General features: G+C 52.1%; 5 protein-coding genes across 5 annotated transcripts; 2 read left to right on the plus strand and 3 right to left on the minus strand.

The window, feature by feature from the left end:
• Positions 1–228: 228 nt before the first annotated feature.
• BO66DRAFT_398400 (putative mitotic spindle checkpoint protein (Mad2B)) lies at positions 229–1,062 on the plus strand (the record flags this gene model as incomplete). The annotated part of the gene is made up of 1 exon (XM_025648640.1): positions 229–1,062. One exon carries the CDS (start codon positions 229–231, stop codon positions 1,060–1,062), a length of 834 nt encoding a protein of 277 aa, XP_025507839.1.
• A 3,068-nt stretch (positions 1,063–4,130) lies between these two features.
• BO66DRAFT_314227 (E3 ubiquitin-protein ligase) lies at positions 4,131–4,892 on the minus strand (the record flags this gene model as incomplete). Its single annotated transcript, XM_025643422.1, has 1 exon — positions 4,131–4,892. A coding segment is annotated over one exon (762 nt), but the record flags the coding sequence as incomplete, so codon positions are not given.
• Positions 4,893–7,165: 2,273 nt separating this feature from the next.
• BO66DRAFT_178476 (uncharacterized protein) lies at positions 7,166–8,525 on the plus strand. Its single transcript, XM_025642354.1, has one exon. It carries the CDS (start codon positions 7,306–7,308, stop codon positions 8,494–8,496), a length of 1,191 nt encoding a protein of 396 aa, XP_025507841.1. The 5' UTR covers positions 7,166–7,305; the 3' UTR covers positions 8,497–8,525.
• Positions 8,526–8,554: 29 nt separating this feature from the next.
• On the minus strand, positions 8,555–10,091 carry BO66DRAFT_435008 (putative sister chromatid cohesion protein Dcc1; the record flags this gene model as incomplete). Its single annotated transcript, XM_025650817.1, has 4 exons — positions 8,555–8,722; positions 8,787–8,953; positions 9,044–9,897; positions 9,973–10,091. The coding sequence occupies 4 exons, from the start codon at positions 10,089–10,091 to the stop codon at positions 8,555–8,557; spliced, it is 1,308 nt and encodes a 435-aa protein (XP_025507842.1).
• Positions 10,092–10,483: 392 nt separating this feature from the next.
• BO66DRAFT_408485 (Anp1-domain-containing protein) lies at positions 10,484–14,249 on the minus strand (the record flags this gene model as incomplete). Its single annotated transcript, XM_025649120.1, has 7 exons — positions 10,484–10,503; positions 10,740–11,073; positions 11,135–11,454; positions 11,524–12,206; positions 12,947–12,948; positions 13,236–13,559; positions 13,614–14,249. The coding sequence occupies 7 exons, from the start codon at positions 14,247–14,249 to the stop codon at positions 10,484–10,486; spliced, it is 2,319 nt and encodes a 772-aa protein (XP_025507843.1).
• Between the last annotated feature and the right edge of the window lie 1,699 nt (positions 14,250–15,948).

The following is a 15,948-nucleotide window of genomic DNA, read 5'->3' on the forward strand; positions in this document are numbered from 1 at the left end:
CCCCCCGGAAAAACGCCACTCGTCTTTGATGAATGGAAGAGACAACAATTTATTGACTCGCGTGACTCGATAAAGGCAGAGCGATGATTAGCCTCAGGGTGGAACAGCACTCAGAATCTCCGAGATCCCGTCAATACCATTTTTCCCGTGGAAACGACGATACCAGAGCCTTCGACGGCAATGCCTATTGCCAGTGAGAGTACCACAATCCCTTCCGTTACAACCACCATGACAACGTTCTCAACTCCTGTCACCGCCCCGAAGTCGCTGCCCAACAACCAGTCTGCGTTGGCGGCATCTTTCACCAACTTCCTCACCGTCTCGATACACCAGATCCTGTTCCTCCGGTCAGTCTACCCGCGAGCAACTTTCCTCCCTGTCCGGGCGTACAATTATCCTGTCCGGCAATCCCGTCACCCGAAGGTGTGTGACTACATCAATGATGCGTCGATCGCGGTCGGAACCGAAATCTTGAAGGGCACAATCACCGCTGTCAGCATCATTATTTCTTCTCTCCGTACCAACCAGCCCCTCGAAAGATATGCGTTCGATCTGTCGGGCTTCCCCCGCGTGCCCGCCGGGGAGATTCACACCACCTTTGAGGATCGAAAGGAGGATCCTTCCAAGGCAGGCATTCCTTTGCCCGATCGAGCTCCCGCTCCTCCCACGGTCGACCTGGAAGCACAGTTCCGCGCCTGCCTCGCCCGCCTGGCATCTGCGTGCGCACGGCTGACGCCATTGCCTCGAGATGACGAGTTCAGTTTTACCGTCTGCATCGAAGTGCGCGAGGACGCTCTTCCCCCGGCCGGATCTACGACCGAAGAACAGACATGGATTGTCGCAGAACCGGGCAAAGTCCACCTCAGATCGTGTACTGCGCCGTATTCGGTCTCGAAGTTGAGAAATGGCGAACCGCAGCCGCCACCCCCGAAAGTGTCAAACGGACGCGCCAAGACTGTCCCAGTACGCCGGGTAGAAGCTGGTGAACTTCGACTGGAACTATGGGTGGAGGAGGCGCGGCAAAAGTTCAACGAACCCGTGGATTCGGAGCATCCGCCATGAACTCCGTTTCAATCGCGATCGCCGCATCCTCTTTGTCTAGTCCATTGGAACTTTCCGACCAGACACTTTCTGCTCCTTTACTCATTATCTTTCTCTTTTTTTTTTCATATATCTCATTCTATTTAGCGTGGCCAATGATCGAACATACATGATGGATGAGGAAATTTAGGAATTGTCGTCGATTGAGCGGCGCAAATATATAAAATGGGGAGCGGACGATTTTTGGGACTCGCATGGCATCATCATAGATTTGGTTGATATCTTTTGTTGTCTTTCTGTGCTCGCTCTTCGTTTTGAATGTTTCCTGATCATCATTTTGTCACGTTCCTTTTCTTATCACTTCGATTGTCATTTCTTTATCAATTCTTTCATTACTCTTTTTTTCTTTTCCCCCTTTCTTTTTTCACCCTACTTTCATATCTCTCTACTTGTTCACATCCTCTCTTCAAGGGACTCACCATCTTCCATACCATCTCCTATTTGTATCTCTCTCTCTCCTATCATTTGTCGAGCTCGTTCTCTCTCCAACTATATGATCCTAGCAAATTCATATCACCGGCCAATTTCAGCGCCATGGAAAGGTTGCCTGCCTGCCTTGTTTGTCCTGGGTGATTTATGCTTTTATGCGTCGAGCCGAGTGACCCGAGGGAGTAACTTATTTGGGTGAGTTGTTTGTAATTAATCATGTGGTTTGACGGGAGATGCCACCACCACTGGCACACCCGCCAGCCAGCCTTTTTTTCCCCCCCGAGCTCGTCGTCGCATTTAAACTTCCCCCTCTCCGACCCCTTCATGAAAAAATCCGGTTTTCTCCCCTGTTCGTCCCCGTGTTTGCTTCGAGTCTTCGTGTGTTTCCCCCAAACTTCCAAGTTCCGAAAGCATGAAATCCCACCTTGAAAAGAGGGAAAAAAAGAAGCGCATAGTTCAGACTACTATAAACTACACACATGACATATAAATACATATTGAATAACAGCCAATGAGATGGGTCACCCTGAAAAAATGGAAACTTTCCCCCCCGCACTTTTCCTCCCCCCCTTCAATCCAACCACGGAACATTGAAAAATTCAATGCGCAGGATCGGTTTGTGTATTTGTCTTCCCGGAATGCCACAAACTGCCGCGGGATTTGGAAGGGGCCCAGCCGGTGATTCGATAGTCTGGAAAGAGTAGGGTAGGTCGGTAGCGTGCCCAGTGTTCGAGATATTAGGATTACGATTGTGCTTTCGAATTCGCTTTTGGGGGTGGAAATGAAGGAAGAATGGAAACGAGTGGAAGCCTGCTGACTCTATCTTTCTGGGGAGAGGATCGCGTTGAATAAATGGCCCGCCCTCCTTTCGTTGCCTTTTCTCGTTTCTCTACTGTGTCCTCACCGGGTTCAGACGGGTGGGGTTGGGGTTGGGAACGCTCGGCCTTATCTGGAAGGGACTTTTGTCAACCTAGGTCGGGTTCGGTGTTGATACAAGTAACTGTGCCTTTTGCTTGGGATAGGTACATAGGACTAGTCGGTGTCTGTGGTGATGACGAGTCCGTAACCGTGGTAGCTGGTTGGAGAACCTACGCTGCTGATCCAGTGGAGGAGAGTGAGGGGGCTACGTTGGTGAGCATGGGAGCATGGCCCTGGAGCTTAATCTCCAAAGCTTTGGAAAAAGCCATACGATGAGACGATGACGACATCCAAAGTATAGGTTGTCCTATATCTCCCGACTCTGGGGAGCTCGAAGTCCAGGTCCCCGATATCTTTCAAGAAAATATGATTCATCTATTTGCCTGTCTGTCTGCCTACATGTCTGTCTCCTTGCCATGGGAATTTAGAACTCAGAGGGATCGCACAAGTAAAGTTGTTGCGCAAGAAGTCAAGCTATGCCAGGCTATGCCAGGCTATGCCAAGCCAAGAAAGAACCGATTGGTGGTGATGGGTGAGACAACTAAGATGACGACGATGATGATGATGAAGATGGGACGCCTGAACTCCTTAACGCTTGCTCGACCGTGGATGGTTAACAGAAAAATGCAAAAGCAAAGAATACGGTAGCTGGAGTCAGCGAAATGGGATGATATTCTTGACTCTTGTTCTCTCCAAGACCAACCCAATCAAGGCAGGGGATAGAAGCCCTAAGTTTATTCAAAAAGACCAAAATGCGTGAATGCTAGGAGGCTGTCATGGTCAACGCCACATGGTCAGCAAGTAGCATTTCAACGGACAATCACAGTGGTAGGATCAATGTCTGCGAAAAGCTTCCAGCACGGGAGTTAGTCGCGAGCATATCCTCCCAGTCCGCCGGATGCTCGTCGAGCGTTCTGAGAAACGACAGGTGGTACGTAGTAGGGTGGATATTGGATGGGTTGTCCCGGTCCGACCGGATTAGGCGCAGGGTTGTTTACGACGTTCTGCCGAGGAAAGCGTGGTGCCATGGGTACAGCCTGGCCTTGGTTCCAAGAGTAGTAAGGAGGAGGATCAATTGGCATCACCACTGGGTTGTTGGGAGGGTGGTCCTGCGGTAGAAAGCCAGCTTCGCCAGGGTTTATCTGATTTATTTGTGGATTGGGAAGAGGGTAATTGTTGCCAGGAGCATTCCAAGGAAGTCCGCCGGCGTAGATATCTTGTATTCTGTTGGCATAGTAATTTCTGTCGGGTGGCTCTCTATTTGTCTGAGCTTGCACGTGGTTGTTGTAAGGTTCTCTGAAGGGCACGTTAGCAGGATCAGCTTGCCGTATGACCCGAGGCGCTTGTATGTGCTGCGGCGCTTGCATAGGTTGACGCGGCTGGTTTGGCTGTGGAATCCGAGGGATTTGGATATTGAGGCGAACCTGAGGTTGAACAGGCTGACGCGCGCCATCTGGCTGAGGAGGCCTTGCATGCCGATTTTGTGGTCGACCTGGCCGGGGCGGTCTAGCCTTCTGCTTCTGTCCCGGACGATTCACTCGGATCTCTTCCTCGGTGACATCAGGGTTCTCTGCCAGGATCTTGGCGATAGCATCTGCTTCGACTTGCTCAATTTCTTGTTCAACCTGTCTTCCAAGTGGAAATCTTTCATTCTGATCCCACAAGCGGCAATGGTTTGGCGGTCGGTTGAAGTGTTCGTAGGTGGCACCGAGTTTGACGTTGCAGACATAGCACATCTGAGTCCCGCATTTCGAGCAGGTCATCTTGTTGCAGCCATCAGTTTTGACAATCTTGACCTTGCAGGTTGGACAAGGCCGAATGAGTGCCTCACTCAGAGCCTCCTCCACGCGATGGCGGTATGGAAGTCGCTTGTCTTTCCTAGCCTCGTCGCAGCTGCTCGGGAGATGACTTTTCTCCTTACACAAACGACAGCTAACCACTTCGCAGTCAGGGTTCCTGCATCGAAACTCTCGATCCTCATCTGCGGGAGCACATATCGCCTGGAAGTCGCAGAAGGGACAGGACTCAAGGCCTTCCAACCCAGCTTGCTCAATCTCGTCCTGCTGCTGCAGAGCATCGAGCTTTTGCATGATCTTCGCTCCCAAGGCACGCTCAAGCCCGTACCGATCAAACTTTGCCTGACATCCACTTCCGTCAAAACATTGTAGCTTGTACCTCATCATCCCAATTTGTGTCTCTGCCGAAGACTTCATGCAAGTATAGCAGAAGAAATGAACCTCAAGTCCTTCACACGGCAAGGCTTTGTTCGCGGGGACCTCTTCGAAACAGCACTGGCATTCCACTAGGTTTCCTGTTTGAATGTTGCGCTCTTCGGCTTCCTTGTCATCGACATCTTCGAAGTTGTTACGGGGGACCGCTTCGTTGCCATCAAGCGTCAGAGACTGGAGTTCCGTATCCAGGGAAGATGACCTACCTGCATTCATCTCCTTAGTCTGCTTTGCAGCTTCTGCAGCCGCCTGGAGTTCGCGTTGAATGTCTTTCATGATCGGTAGAGTTTCCGGGTACGACATGTACAGGCTTGTCTGTGAGCGAGGATTGCGTTTCCGTTCGTTCGTGTAAGGCTTGGATGACTTGGCCGAGGGGTCTTCCAGGGCATACAGACTGAGATATGCAGCGTATAACTCTCTTTTGTGCAGGGTGAGGTTCTGGATATATGGCCAGGGCACAGTAGGGAATTCAATCGCCAACAACCGAGCACTAAAAAGTGATCTTCAGCTTGCTTCGTATAGAGGGACAACCGGTAGGAGACTCTCTTACGTGATCTCAAGGTACAGAGGACTTCCTCTTTGAGGAATAGCTTTTAGCCACTTCTGAATATCGTCTTCCTTCTTGGAGACTGAGTCACGCTCGTCAAGTGTTCTCTTAAGCCTCTTCTGCTTCTTGGGGTAAGAAGGGTTCTGAAGGATTTCTTCGATGACAGCGCCTTTTGCTAAGTCTTTATCAGTGGCAGTGAGCAGAATCTCTGTCTTTGCTTGAGACACCAGCGCAAGATGGCGATCGATCAAACCCTTTAAATAATCAGGATCAATGTCTGGGAAGATCTCCAAGATCTCGGTTAGCGGGTGATCATCTTCTGTAAGATCAATGAGCACAGGAAGACCCTTTGAAGCTCTTTGTTGTTGTTGTTGCACGGCATTTGAGTCTAGGTCAGTGTTGCGGTGCGGAGTGTGCACTGCTGGGATAGCCCCCTCATGCATCGATCGATCTGTCCTTTGTTTCTTCGTAGGCCTTTGATCTGCGGAGGCTGGGTCGTGATTTGGCTCATTATTGTTCGCGGACGTTCCCCAGCCACCGGTCTGATCCAAGTCAGCCAGCAGGAGGTCTCCATCAAAGCCATAATAGGCGCTCTCATAGTCCATGGTCTGGAACTCCTCTAATTCCCGGAGGACTTGCGATACGCTAGATGCGTAGGGATGACGAGATGCCATGGTTGCATTCGGAGAAGTTGATCAAAGTCGGTCCTGAGACCCAGAGAAATGTTTTTCTGCGACTCGTCGGATCTAGTTGGTAGGATAATGGTCCTTTGGTATGGGAAATGGGCCGAAGGCTAGATTAAGGAATCATGCACCGAGTACAGTGTCTTGTAAATCATGTTGTAGAGCAGGATAAATGCCGATATCAGGGGCGAAGTGAATACGATGGTAGGTACTACAGGAGGCGTTGGACTAGGCACCCAATTAGTGTTCATGAAACAAATACTGAGTATGATTAGAGAAGTTGTGAGCTGTGAGGGTGTTGGCTTTGTGATCTGCGCTAGCTTTGGTCAAGCACGGGCGGGAGATTGCGGCTAGGCTAGGATAGGCACTGATAACAATAAAAAGCTGCCCGCCGATAAATGCTTTGAATGTGTGAAAGAGCGACGACGGCTTGACAAACCGGAGATAATAAACACTCTCTCAGTGAAAGTGATGCCAGGCTTCCTGAGTGAAGGATGGGTGAAAGTTGATGTTGGAAGGAGGGGATAGTGGCGGAAAGGGAAACACATCAACATAGCATGGATTGAATATTAGCATATCGTAGTGGGGAAAAAGAAGTGGTTGATTGACTGACGACTGACGGCTCTGGGGAAAGGGAAAAGGAGCTGAGAGGGGAGGGAGGCAGTAAGTGGTAGCTGCCTGGCTGACCGCCTCCCGGATCCGGGGAATGACAGCCCCCCCCCTCCCTCCCTCCCTTCCTTCCTCTCTCCCTCCCCCGTCGGTCCCCGATAAGCCGGAGCTCCGGTTTATCAAGAATTGAAAGGCTAGCGACGGGGTATGTAGTTTTTAGTTACTTTTGTCTTTCGTTACTATCAAATTTACCTATCAATAATAATCGTGACCTTCCCAAATCTTCAACACACACGCCTTACAACATCACCTATTTTAGCAGCACTCTACCCTTGGCATTGGTCATCGCCGATCCCAAACAAGCGTGAACAATTGCAGCTGACCTACATCATTCGAAGTATAGTTCGGTTAAGTTGGTACAGTACGCATCTCAACTGGGAAAAGGCGTCGCTTGTCGTCGCTTGTCCTCGGCCACCACCGCGAATAGGAAACCTTCCCCGTCGGAGTTGACTTCCTTTGGTACCATTGTTGTTAGCTTGCCGTATCGTCATCGAGCCAGGGCATTCATTTCTTATATTACCAAAGACCCCTCACCCCTTGCAGCTCCTCCTTTCTCCCATTCACTTGTGAAATACGTACAGTCCACGGGGTTTACCGTCGCGTTTACAATTGAGTGTGGAAACACGTCACCGGGTCATTTGCCTTCGTACATATACCAAGCTCCGTCCGTTCCACGGTTCCTCTCCATCCCAAGACAGGAAGCCTCCCCATAAGTGATTCTAAAGACACCATGATTGCTGCCGATAACAACTACACCAACGGGGTTGCTCTCCCGCAGGGTGATTCTCCGGACCTCGTGTTAGTCCCGGCGACTCCCGCGGAGAAGATTGAAGCTCTGAAGCTGAACAGCATCGCCTGGAAAGGCTGTCTGGACCTTGACACGTATATCGCCCGCGAGAGCCATCTTCATGCGCAGCAGTTGATCAAGCATGGTCTGACCAGCTGGATTTTGGTCGATAACAGAGAGCCTGAAGGAGAGAGAACCATCCTAGGCTCATGTGAAACGTACAAGAAGAAGGCCTGGCTGGCGCACGACGGCCGAGTGGAAGATGCCTCAACGCACGGCATAGGAAGTGTTTACTGCCGGCCTGAGTTCAGAGGCAAGGGATATGCGAAGAGAATGATGGAGGAACTCAGCAAGAAGGTCGACACCTGGAATATGGAGTCTGAAAGCAGGAAGAAGGCTCTCTTCAGCATCCTCTTCTCCGACATCGGGAAGAACTTCTATGCTCAATTCGGCTGGAAGCCATTTTTGTCTTCTCATTTCGCGCTCCCAGCAGTCGCTGAGGAGCAGTATTCTTCGACCGGGGCTGAAGATATCCTTCCCAAGGTCAAGACGTTGACTGCAGAAGATGTCCGAGACCGCATGTGCAATGAGCAAATCCTGGAGAAAGAGCGCGAGTTCCTCCGAGTGGAATCCCTGAAGACGCACACTCCTAAAATAGCAATTGCGCCGGACTATGATCATTTCAAATGGCATTGGGCAAGGGAGGAGTTCTTCATTAAGTCTCTCTTCCCCGATAGAGAAGCCCCCGCAGTGAAAGGTGCCGGCGAAGAAGCAGCGCGCGTATACTGTGCATGGAACAGGAATTTCGGTTCAGAGCCGGAGGAAAACACTCTGTATATTCTGCGGTGGGTGTATGAGGAGCCGACGTCGCCCGAAGAGACACAGCGGACAATCAAGGCCATGGCTGCCATATTGAAACGCGCGCAACTCGAGGCACACCAGTGGAATATGAGCACGGTGGAATTCTGGAATCCGACACCCCTTTTGCAAAAGGCAGTGGCCATGATCGCGCCTAATGCCGAGTTAGTTCACCGCCAGAAGGACAGTATCGCATCGTTGAGATGGAGCGGCGCCGAGCATGGATTGGGCGAGACAGTGGAGTGGTGCCTGAATGAGAAATATGCCTGGTGCTGATTTGCTTTTGATTTGCATTTTCGGAGCCGTGCATTTGGTGGAAGAATACATTAGAGCGTCACCGCTTCTGTCGCTTTTGATTCTTGAAGAGCTCGTGCCAGTTTCTGGACTTCTTGGCCGCGGTCGACGCACTCGCATCGGTGGGCAGATTCTTCTTGGACCGCTGTCGTTCGAATTCCGTCACGAAGCAGATGGTCGTCGGGTCGGGCAGTTGATAAACGGCGTCCTGTAATTAACACGAAGGTCAATGGAGACCGTCTTTTGCATGCACAGAACAAATACAAGCTTACCGTCAATTTAGCCAGAGCCACCTCCTCCCTCCAAGCCTCAGGTAGATGATCCTTCCAAGCGTTGAGGAACTCACTGCGGCCAACCGCCGCACTCGCCATCGGCGCCATGGCCTCCAGATACGTCTCTCCAACCCATCGTACACAAGCATCCTTGTCCAAACTAGCCCCTACACCAGTAAGCCCGCAAGCGTCAGCCAGCCACAACAACCAGACCTCCACACAGAAACCGAGAAAGAAAGAAAAAAAAAAAAACTCACACTTCAACGTCTCACCAAGCAAGGACTTCCCCTCCTCCCCCTCAACCACGCGTCGCACGACGGCCTCAAACAACGCGCGGGGGAACTGCCCTTCTTCTTCTTCTTCTTCTTCCTCCTCATCCTCCTCCGCCACCACCGACTTCCACAGATCATCCACCAGAAACTGCGCACGTAGATCAATCCCCTGCACCACCGCCCCATCAACCACCCGCTTCCACACCTCCATCATGACCTCCGGCGTCGGCGCCCACGCCCTGCCCCGCCACACAAACGCACACCCCTCGACCCAGCCCCTCTCACACTCCGCCCGGGAAACCGGGATATCAGCGAACACAGCCTCCATCACCTTGCCCTCCGCGACCCCCGCACCACCAGTACCACCAGTAGCCGCAGCAGCAGCAGCAGCACTCACCCCCCCCGCAAACCTGCCCACCAAGCCCCCCAAAAACTCCGCAGCCTGGAGTCCCCCCTCCGGCACATGCAACTCAAGCGTCGACCCGCACTTCGCGATTGTTGTCATCGTCTCCGCGAGATCGACACCCACATCCACATCCACATCCACATCCACCTCAACATCAACGTCCATATCCCCACCCTGCCCCCCCTCCTGTGATGCGGCAGCAACAACAGCAGCAGCCGCCCTGCCATCCACAACAGCCAGATCCTCGCGCCGGAGGACCGTATCACCTCCCCCCCTATCGCTAGGCCTCAAGATATGCAGGGAATTCGAGGACTGGACCTGACGGATGCGGTAGGTCTGGGTCGGGGTGCAAAGATTGACGTATTCGCGCGGGTCACTCGTTTTGCTGGTGGCGGTGGTGGTGGTGACGGGGGCGGGGGTTTTAAGGTATAGTCTTTATTTCCTCCGTGTTAGCATACCCCTCTCGCCTCAAGTTCCCGGGCCAGAAAGGGGAACAGAAACTGCGTACGTGGGAGGATTCTCTGAAGCGAGGAGGTCCGCGACCTCCGGGGGGAGTTCGAGTAATCGGAAGCCTTGTTGCGGGGCTGTGTGGGTGAAGAGGATGCTTTGGGCGGATTGGGTGGACATTTTGGTATCCTCCTCTGACTGGTGGGAGTTGTTCTTGTAGGGAATTGTTCGAGGGGAAAGGGGGATTGAAGGAATGAGGAGGGAGGAGGAAAGTCAGAGGCTTCCTCTGCTGGTGGAAACTGGAAGATTTGACGCGGGACGCGTTGGATGGAGGGAGGTGCCCGCGGCATTGATAGACGCACGGGCCACCGCTTAATGGGCGGTTGCTCTTATCGGTTTCTTCCGATGTACTATTCCATGGACATGGGGTTTATTTGGTCAGTTTTTTCATCTGGAGTGACTTTTTACGGGATAAAACCTTCAGTTACTCTGATTGCGTTAATTATGACTCATAGATAGAGGATGAAGAAAGGTTGAGTCTATGTTTTATACTATAATCGGAATTCGACCCATCATAATAAGGTCGACGACACTATGCAAAATATTCTAGTAAGCGATTATTGACAAAATAACGAACGCAGAGAACATGAAAACGCCAGGGTACATTGGAAACATGACAAAAGGACGTCAAGCCTATGACCAGCACAGGAGTGGCATGTCAAACATGAACAGAAGATAGCTCGATACCTGCCAGCAGAAGAAAGCTCCATTAACGCTTAGCTTCTTCCATCTGAGTACCAGAAACCTCGCCGCTCTGTCCAGCACCACCCCTCTTTTTCACAGCTGGCTGCGCTAGAGGACCTTCCTCCGAGCCCTTAAGCGTCTCGCTTGAGGAACCTGAAGCGGCGGTCTCTTGCTTCTGATCCTCGGCGATTGCGTCCTCGACGAAGGCATGGTCGATGTCCCACTGCGTCTTGGCATCCTTAAACAGGGTCTGAACGCGCTCGGCACGGTCGGCCTGGTCTTTCTCCTCCATCTCGCGTTCTTTCCGTTCCTGCTCCATCTCCTCCATGTGCCGCAGGTCGTCCACGCTCGGCTCGTAAAGATGCCAGATAGTGTAATGTGGGAGGCCGATGACCGAGAACCCCATGCGCTTGGCCATCTACCGAGTGTTAGTCTCATGCACACGCAACGACAAGATAACAGCCCCGCCGGATACGCACCTTGCCGAAGGCTTCTGTCTCGGCATGCTTCTCGAAGCTGAAAGCTGGGAAGTGCACCCCGGAGCGGAAAACCCGTGCCTTCGCCAGAATACTGACACCTCCCACGCCGTCGAGTTCCATCTCCATGTCCGGATCTCCGTATGGGTCGCGCAGGTAGGCAAGATGAGGACGCCAGGTAGCATATTCAGCATACCCTTCCACGATGACCGCGTCTTCATCCAACGTGTCGGCTAGCGCCAACGCCGTTTCGGATTCTTGCCACGAGTTCAGGTCGTACGGTTGCTCTCCGCCCAGCCAGTCGGGAAGGGGTCGCCACACATCTGGTCACCATAAGTCAGAATGAGCATAATACAAACAAGCGAGCAGCCACCAAAGTCGGAAAAACTCACTCGGTACAATGACATCCTTATCATGCCGCATCAGATCCTCCAGAATCGTCTGCGGCGCGGTCAAGACATCCGCGTCGCGCCAATAGACCCAACTATGCGTAGGGCGCAGCGTGGCGCTCAGCAGCCAGTTCCGAGCCTGGGCCATCAGCTTCCGGCGGCTGGCCTGCGCGGCAAAGCCGTGTCGGCTCTCCACATCCTGGTTGACCAGCTGTCCAAAGTCCTTCTGGATCACGGAGATCTCGCCGTACGGCATCTTCGGATCCGCATCGTGCTGGAGTTCGTCCAGCATGCGCGACAACATGCCCATCGTGTCATCCTCGGAGTCCGACACCAGGAACGCCAGGTCAATCAGATTGTGCGGGTAGGTGAGGTTCCGCAGGTGCGAGAAGAACATGGGCAGGTGGGAGGCGGCATCGCGCAGGGGCGTGCACATAAGCACCCGCTCCCCGCGCTCCCAGCCACTGGCGGTTCCTTGCACTTTGGAGAGGTCATAGTATCGGATCGTCTCGATCTGAAGGTCTTCGTAGGGGTGGAGGAGGCCGAGCGATACCACCGGAAGGAGGGAGGCGCGCAGCGACGGGAAGATCAGGACGAGGAGCAACAGGGAGACACCGCAGAGAAGACATAGTCGCTGGAAGAGTTGCCTCCGGCGGCGCAAGGCAGGTTGTGCCCGGGGTTGAAAACTACTAAATGCCCAGGTTAGCGGACGGATTTACTCGGTTTTTCGTCGACACGGCGCTGTATCCCATCGACGTGATACAGGATTCTGGCGCGCGACATTCGCCGAGGAAAGGACCGCGTACCGGTGGGGGGAGATGGAGAATGAGTTGTTGCTCTTGCCACGGGGATAGGCAGCGTAGCCGTTGCCGAAGGCGTGATGCCTGTTCATCTCTCCTAAGATGACATGCAGCTAAGGAGATCGAACTGACTTTACAAACCAATTGTCGAGGTTCTGATGTTGGAGAAACTTCTTCCTCAGACTACCGACGAAATCGCAGCCGACGGAGAGGATGAAGAGGTGAATTGAGGTTGGAGAAATGAAGACCAGCGGAAATATCGCAAATCCGCGATCGGTGATGAAGAGAAAAGATGCGGAACGAAAGACAAGGGAGGCAGGGAACTGAACAGCCCCCGAGGCTTTGACCGGAGGAATGATTGCGTCGAGAGAGGAGGTACGTAGGCTCCAGGCGGTCCTTTGGACCAAAAGCCGCCAGGTGGGATGCGCGGGCGAATCTGGACCCAGACCCGAATGCGGTACGAGACCCAATCTTCTTCCCGCCGCCCGCCCGTTTGCAGCCATCTTCATCATGGATCACTGCTAGCACTTCCCACATTTCTCAAGCCGAAGAATGAACGAATGAAAGAATGACTGACTCAGTTACTCTTCCTCATTGGACTGATTCTGCACGTATACAGATATAACCTCTATTTACAGAACATCCCTGTCATAACATAGGTTCCGCAAAGAAAAAAAAGATAAGGGAAAAACTCCAAGATTGCAAACCGATAAGACGCCTCAAAGAATGCTCGGGATTTTTGAACTCCTTTCTCCCAAACGACAAAACCGACATGATGAATGCAAGATTAGAACGCCATGACCAAGATGAGAACTCCAAATACCCGAGTAATCCCGATCAGTGGGCACTTAGTCGGGACACCCTGGACTGGGGCGAGCCCATGCCCTTGACACCGATCTCGACTTGTCGCATCACCTTCTGCAGCAGCGCATCCATGCGCGGCAAGTCTCGCAACACGGGAATGACGGATCCGGCCTCATACTCGCTATCCAAGATATAATAGCGCTCTCTGCCCCAGTTCTCCACCGTTTCCCTCTGGAATGCGACTTTCGCAATGACCTTGGCTGGAACGCTAGCCTTGTTGATTGCACTCTTGGAGAAAACCCGCAAGATGGGCCGGAGTCCAGACCGGGTCTGATGCGCCATGCGCACCGACAAAGGTGCCGAGGCGGTGAGATGGCTCTCCCCGGTCATAAATCCGGGGTCCATCGTATATACATTGAGCGAGATGTTGCCCGCCTACAATAACACAGTCAGTCATCACTCTGGAGAAATAAACAAGTGCTCACTCACGAGTACCAGACTCCGGCGCAAGGCATACATAGCAGCGCTCATCAACAGCTTACTACTTCCGAACCGGGCGGTGGCTTCCTTTGCACTGATCGCGGTTCCCGGGGCCTGGCTGACGTTGTCCGGGTCCTGCTCATCGAAGTAGTTCAAGGACCCTTTGGACATGGCGGCGCATCCGATGTTGATGACTCGGGCACCGCCGTTTGGGGTTCCATCGCCGGCTCGGAAGGCCTCGAGCAAGCTCACCGTCAACAAGAACGGGGCGATGCAGTTGGTTTGGTAGACCGGGTCGTACCCATCTCGTGTGACTTGATCGGTGACGTATGACGAGCTGGCCGCGGAATTGATCAGGAGGGTGACAGGAGGAATCTCCTTACTGCGAACTCTCTCCACAGTATACTGTGCAAAGCTCGCTACCGAATTGAAGCAGGCCAGATCACACTTGACCACCTCGACGGACCGCGGCCCAATCAAACGGATGCGGCTTAATACATCCTTCACGGTGTCGGATCTGATATCCCGAGCCACCAGCAACAGGTGGACAAAGGGCTGTGCTTTGGCGATGGAGACGGCAACCTCTGATCCCAGCAGGCCACTGGCCCCGGTGATAATGGCTGTACCATGTAGTGGAGTTCCCATGGTAAGGACGAAGCACAAGAATCGAGCAGGTGGTAGAAGAAGTTTACTGCAAGGGATACAGTACAGATAGATCGTGCAACGTTTAGAAAGGTCAGTCCGACATGCTTCGACCCGAAGCCAGCAAGTCTAGACAGAGAACAGTGAATGGCGACGCAAGATCTAAGGAGGTTAGAACGCGGTTATAAATCTATGCGCACGAGAAAGTCGGTCCGCTTCCAAGTGAGCCAGCCGACAAGCCCGACTAGTCAAGTAGTAAGTAACAGCAGTAGACGATTTTAGGGGCTAAATTCTGTAGAGGCCAGGCCGGGCGGCAGGCGAATGGAAAAGAAAGCCCGAGATGATGCCAATTCAGACAAATCAGAATATAAGTCGAAGGCGGAAAAAGAGTGTAATTTTTTTTTCCAACAGAAAAAAAAAACAATAAACAAAAAAAAAAGAAGGGAAAGATGAAAGGAGGCAGGACCAAGAGGAAAAGAAGAAGAAGAATAATACCTGGAAGAACCACTAGAAGCCAGTCGATCGGGATTGCAAACCAAGGAAAAAAAAAGGTGCTTCCCAACCGAAAACCGGCCTTGCGGTAAGGGAAGGATGATTGATGATGTGCCAGACTGAACCCAAAGGACCTCCTTCCCCCCAAGACCTAAAGACCCAAGACCCGAAGAGCCCCTAAAAAAATAGTGAGATCCCCCAAGAGTTCAGCGACACCAACCAGAGTGAAACACCGGGACTGTGAGTGGGGGGTTTCGTTTGGTGGGAGGGGAGGGGACGGTTCCACCTCGGAAGGGCCACACGCGATTCCCGATGGTGTATTTATAGTAGATGGGAGAGATCTTGGTAGACTAGTACCTCTCTTGGTGGGTTTCTTTTGAAATGGGTCAATACCCAGAGATGAAGACGAAATATGAAAGCGAACAAACAACGAAGTGTTGCCGAATCAAAATGGATCGAAATGAAGCGAGAAAGTTGAAGAAAGACACTGTTGACCAGCCAATTTCAAGGACGGACTGTCCATAATAAATAGTACTGATCGATCGATATTTGATAAGATGAGGATGGTCAGTAACTCGACCGGATGGACGACGGTTCATGCCTCTTCCATCCAGGGTACAGAACAATCTGCTCGTACAGAGGCTGTCTGGCAAGTTCCCAGTTCTATTCTAAGCCAAGCGGGCAGTGAAAAAAAAAGAAAACGAAAAGAAAAAAAAAGTCGAGTGTTAGGTCACCCAGATCAGGTCATAAATCAGGTCATATTGGGAGGGGAAAAAGGGAGACTTGCAGGCGAGACATACATACATCGGACATGGCCATTTGACTGTCCCAGTCCAGTTGAATCGCCTCCAGGGACTGTAATAATCCTTCCATTATTCCAAAGTGCCCCATAATGATCCATTCGTTTAGCATACCCCCTCCTTCAAAGGTTCCTAGTACATTAGGACCCATCTAATCCCTGCTTGAGTAGTGTCAAGCGAGTATGTATGACTGAATGTAGGTATGGTTGAATGTAAGGATGTAAGTAAGTGAGTAAGTTATCTTGGTCGGATGTACTGGACGTAGTAGGAAGGAGTGTAAGAGTGAGTCGAGTCGGTCCGGGGAGAAAGCTCGAGAAAGAACGAATGCGACCCAATGAATCCGAATGATTAAACTCCCCAACTTCCCCAAGTGACCTCTCTTTGTGTGTTTATTCTCCGATGCTTTCGTT

Source organism: Aspergillus aculeatinus (genome assembly GCF_003184765.1).
Source record: "Aspergillus aculeatinus CBS 121060 unplaced genomic scaffold BO66scaffold_5, whole genome shotgun sequence".
Classification (NCBI taxonomy): domain Eukaryota; kingdom Fungi; phylum Ascomycota; class Eurotiomycetes; order Eurotiales; family Aspergillaceae; genus Aspergillus; species Aspergillus aculeatinus.

Bases quoted from the DNA above. Each gene is read 5' to 3' on its own strand.
- BO66DRAFT_178476 (XM_025642354.1), top strand. From the start codon at position 7,306: ATGATTGCTGCCGATAACAACTACACCAACGGGGTTGCTCTCCCGCAG.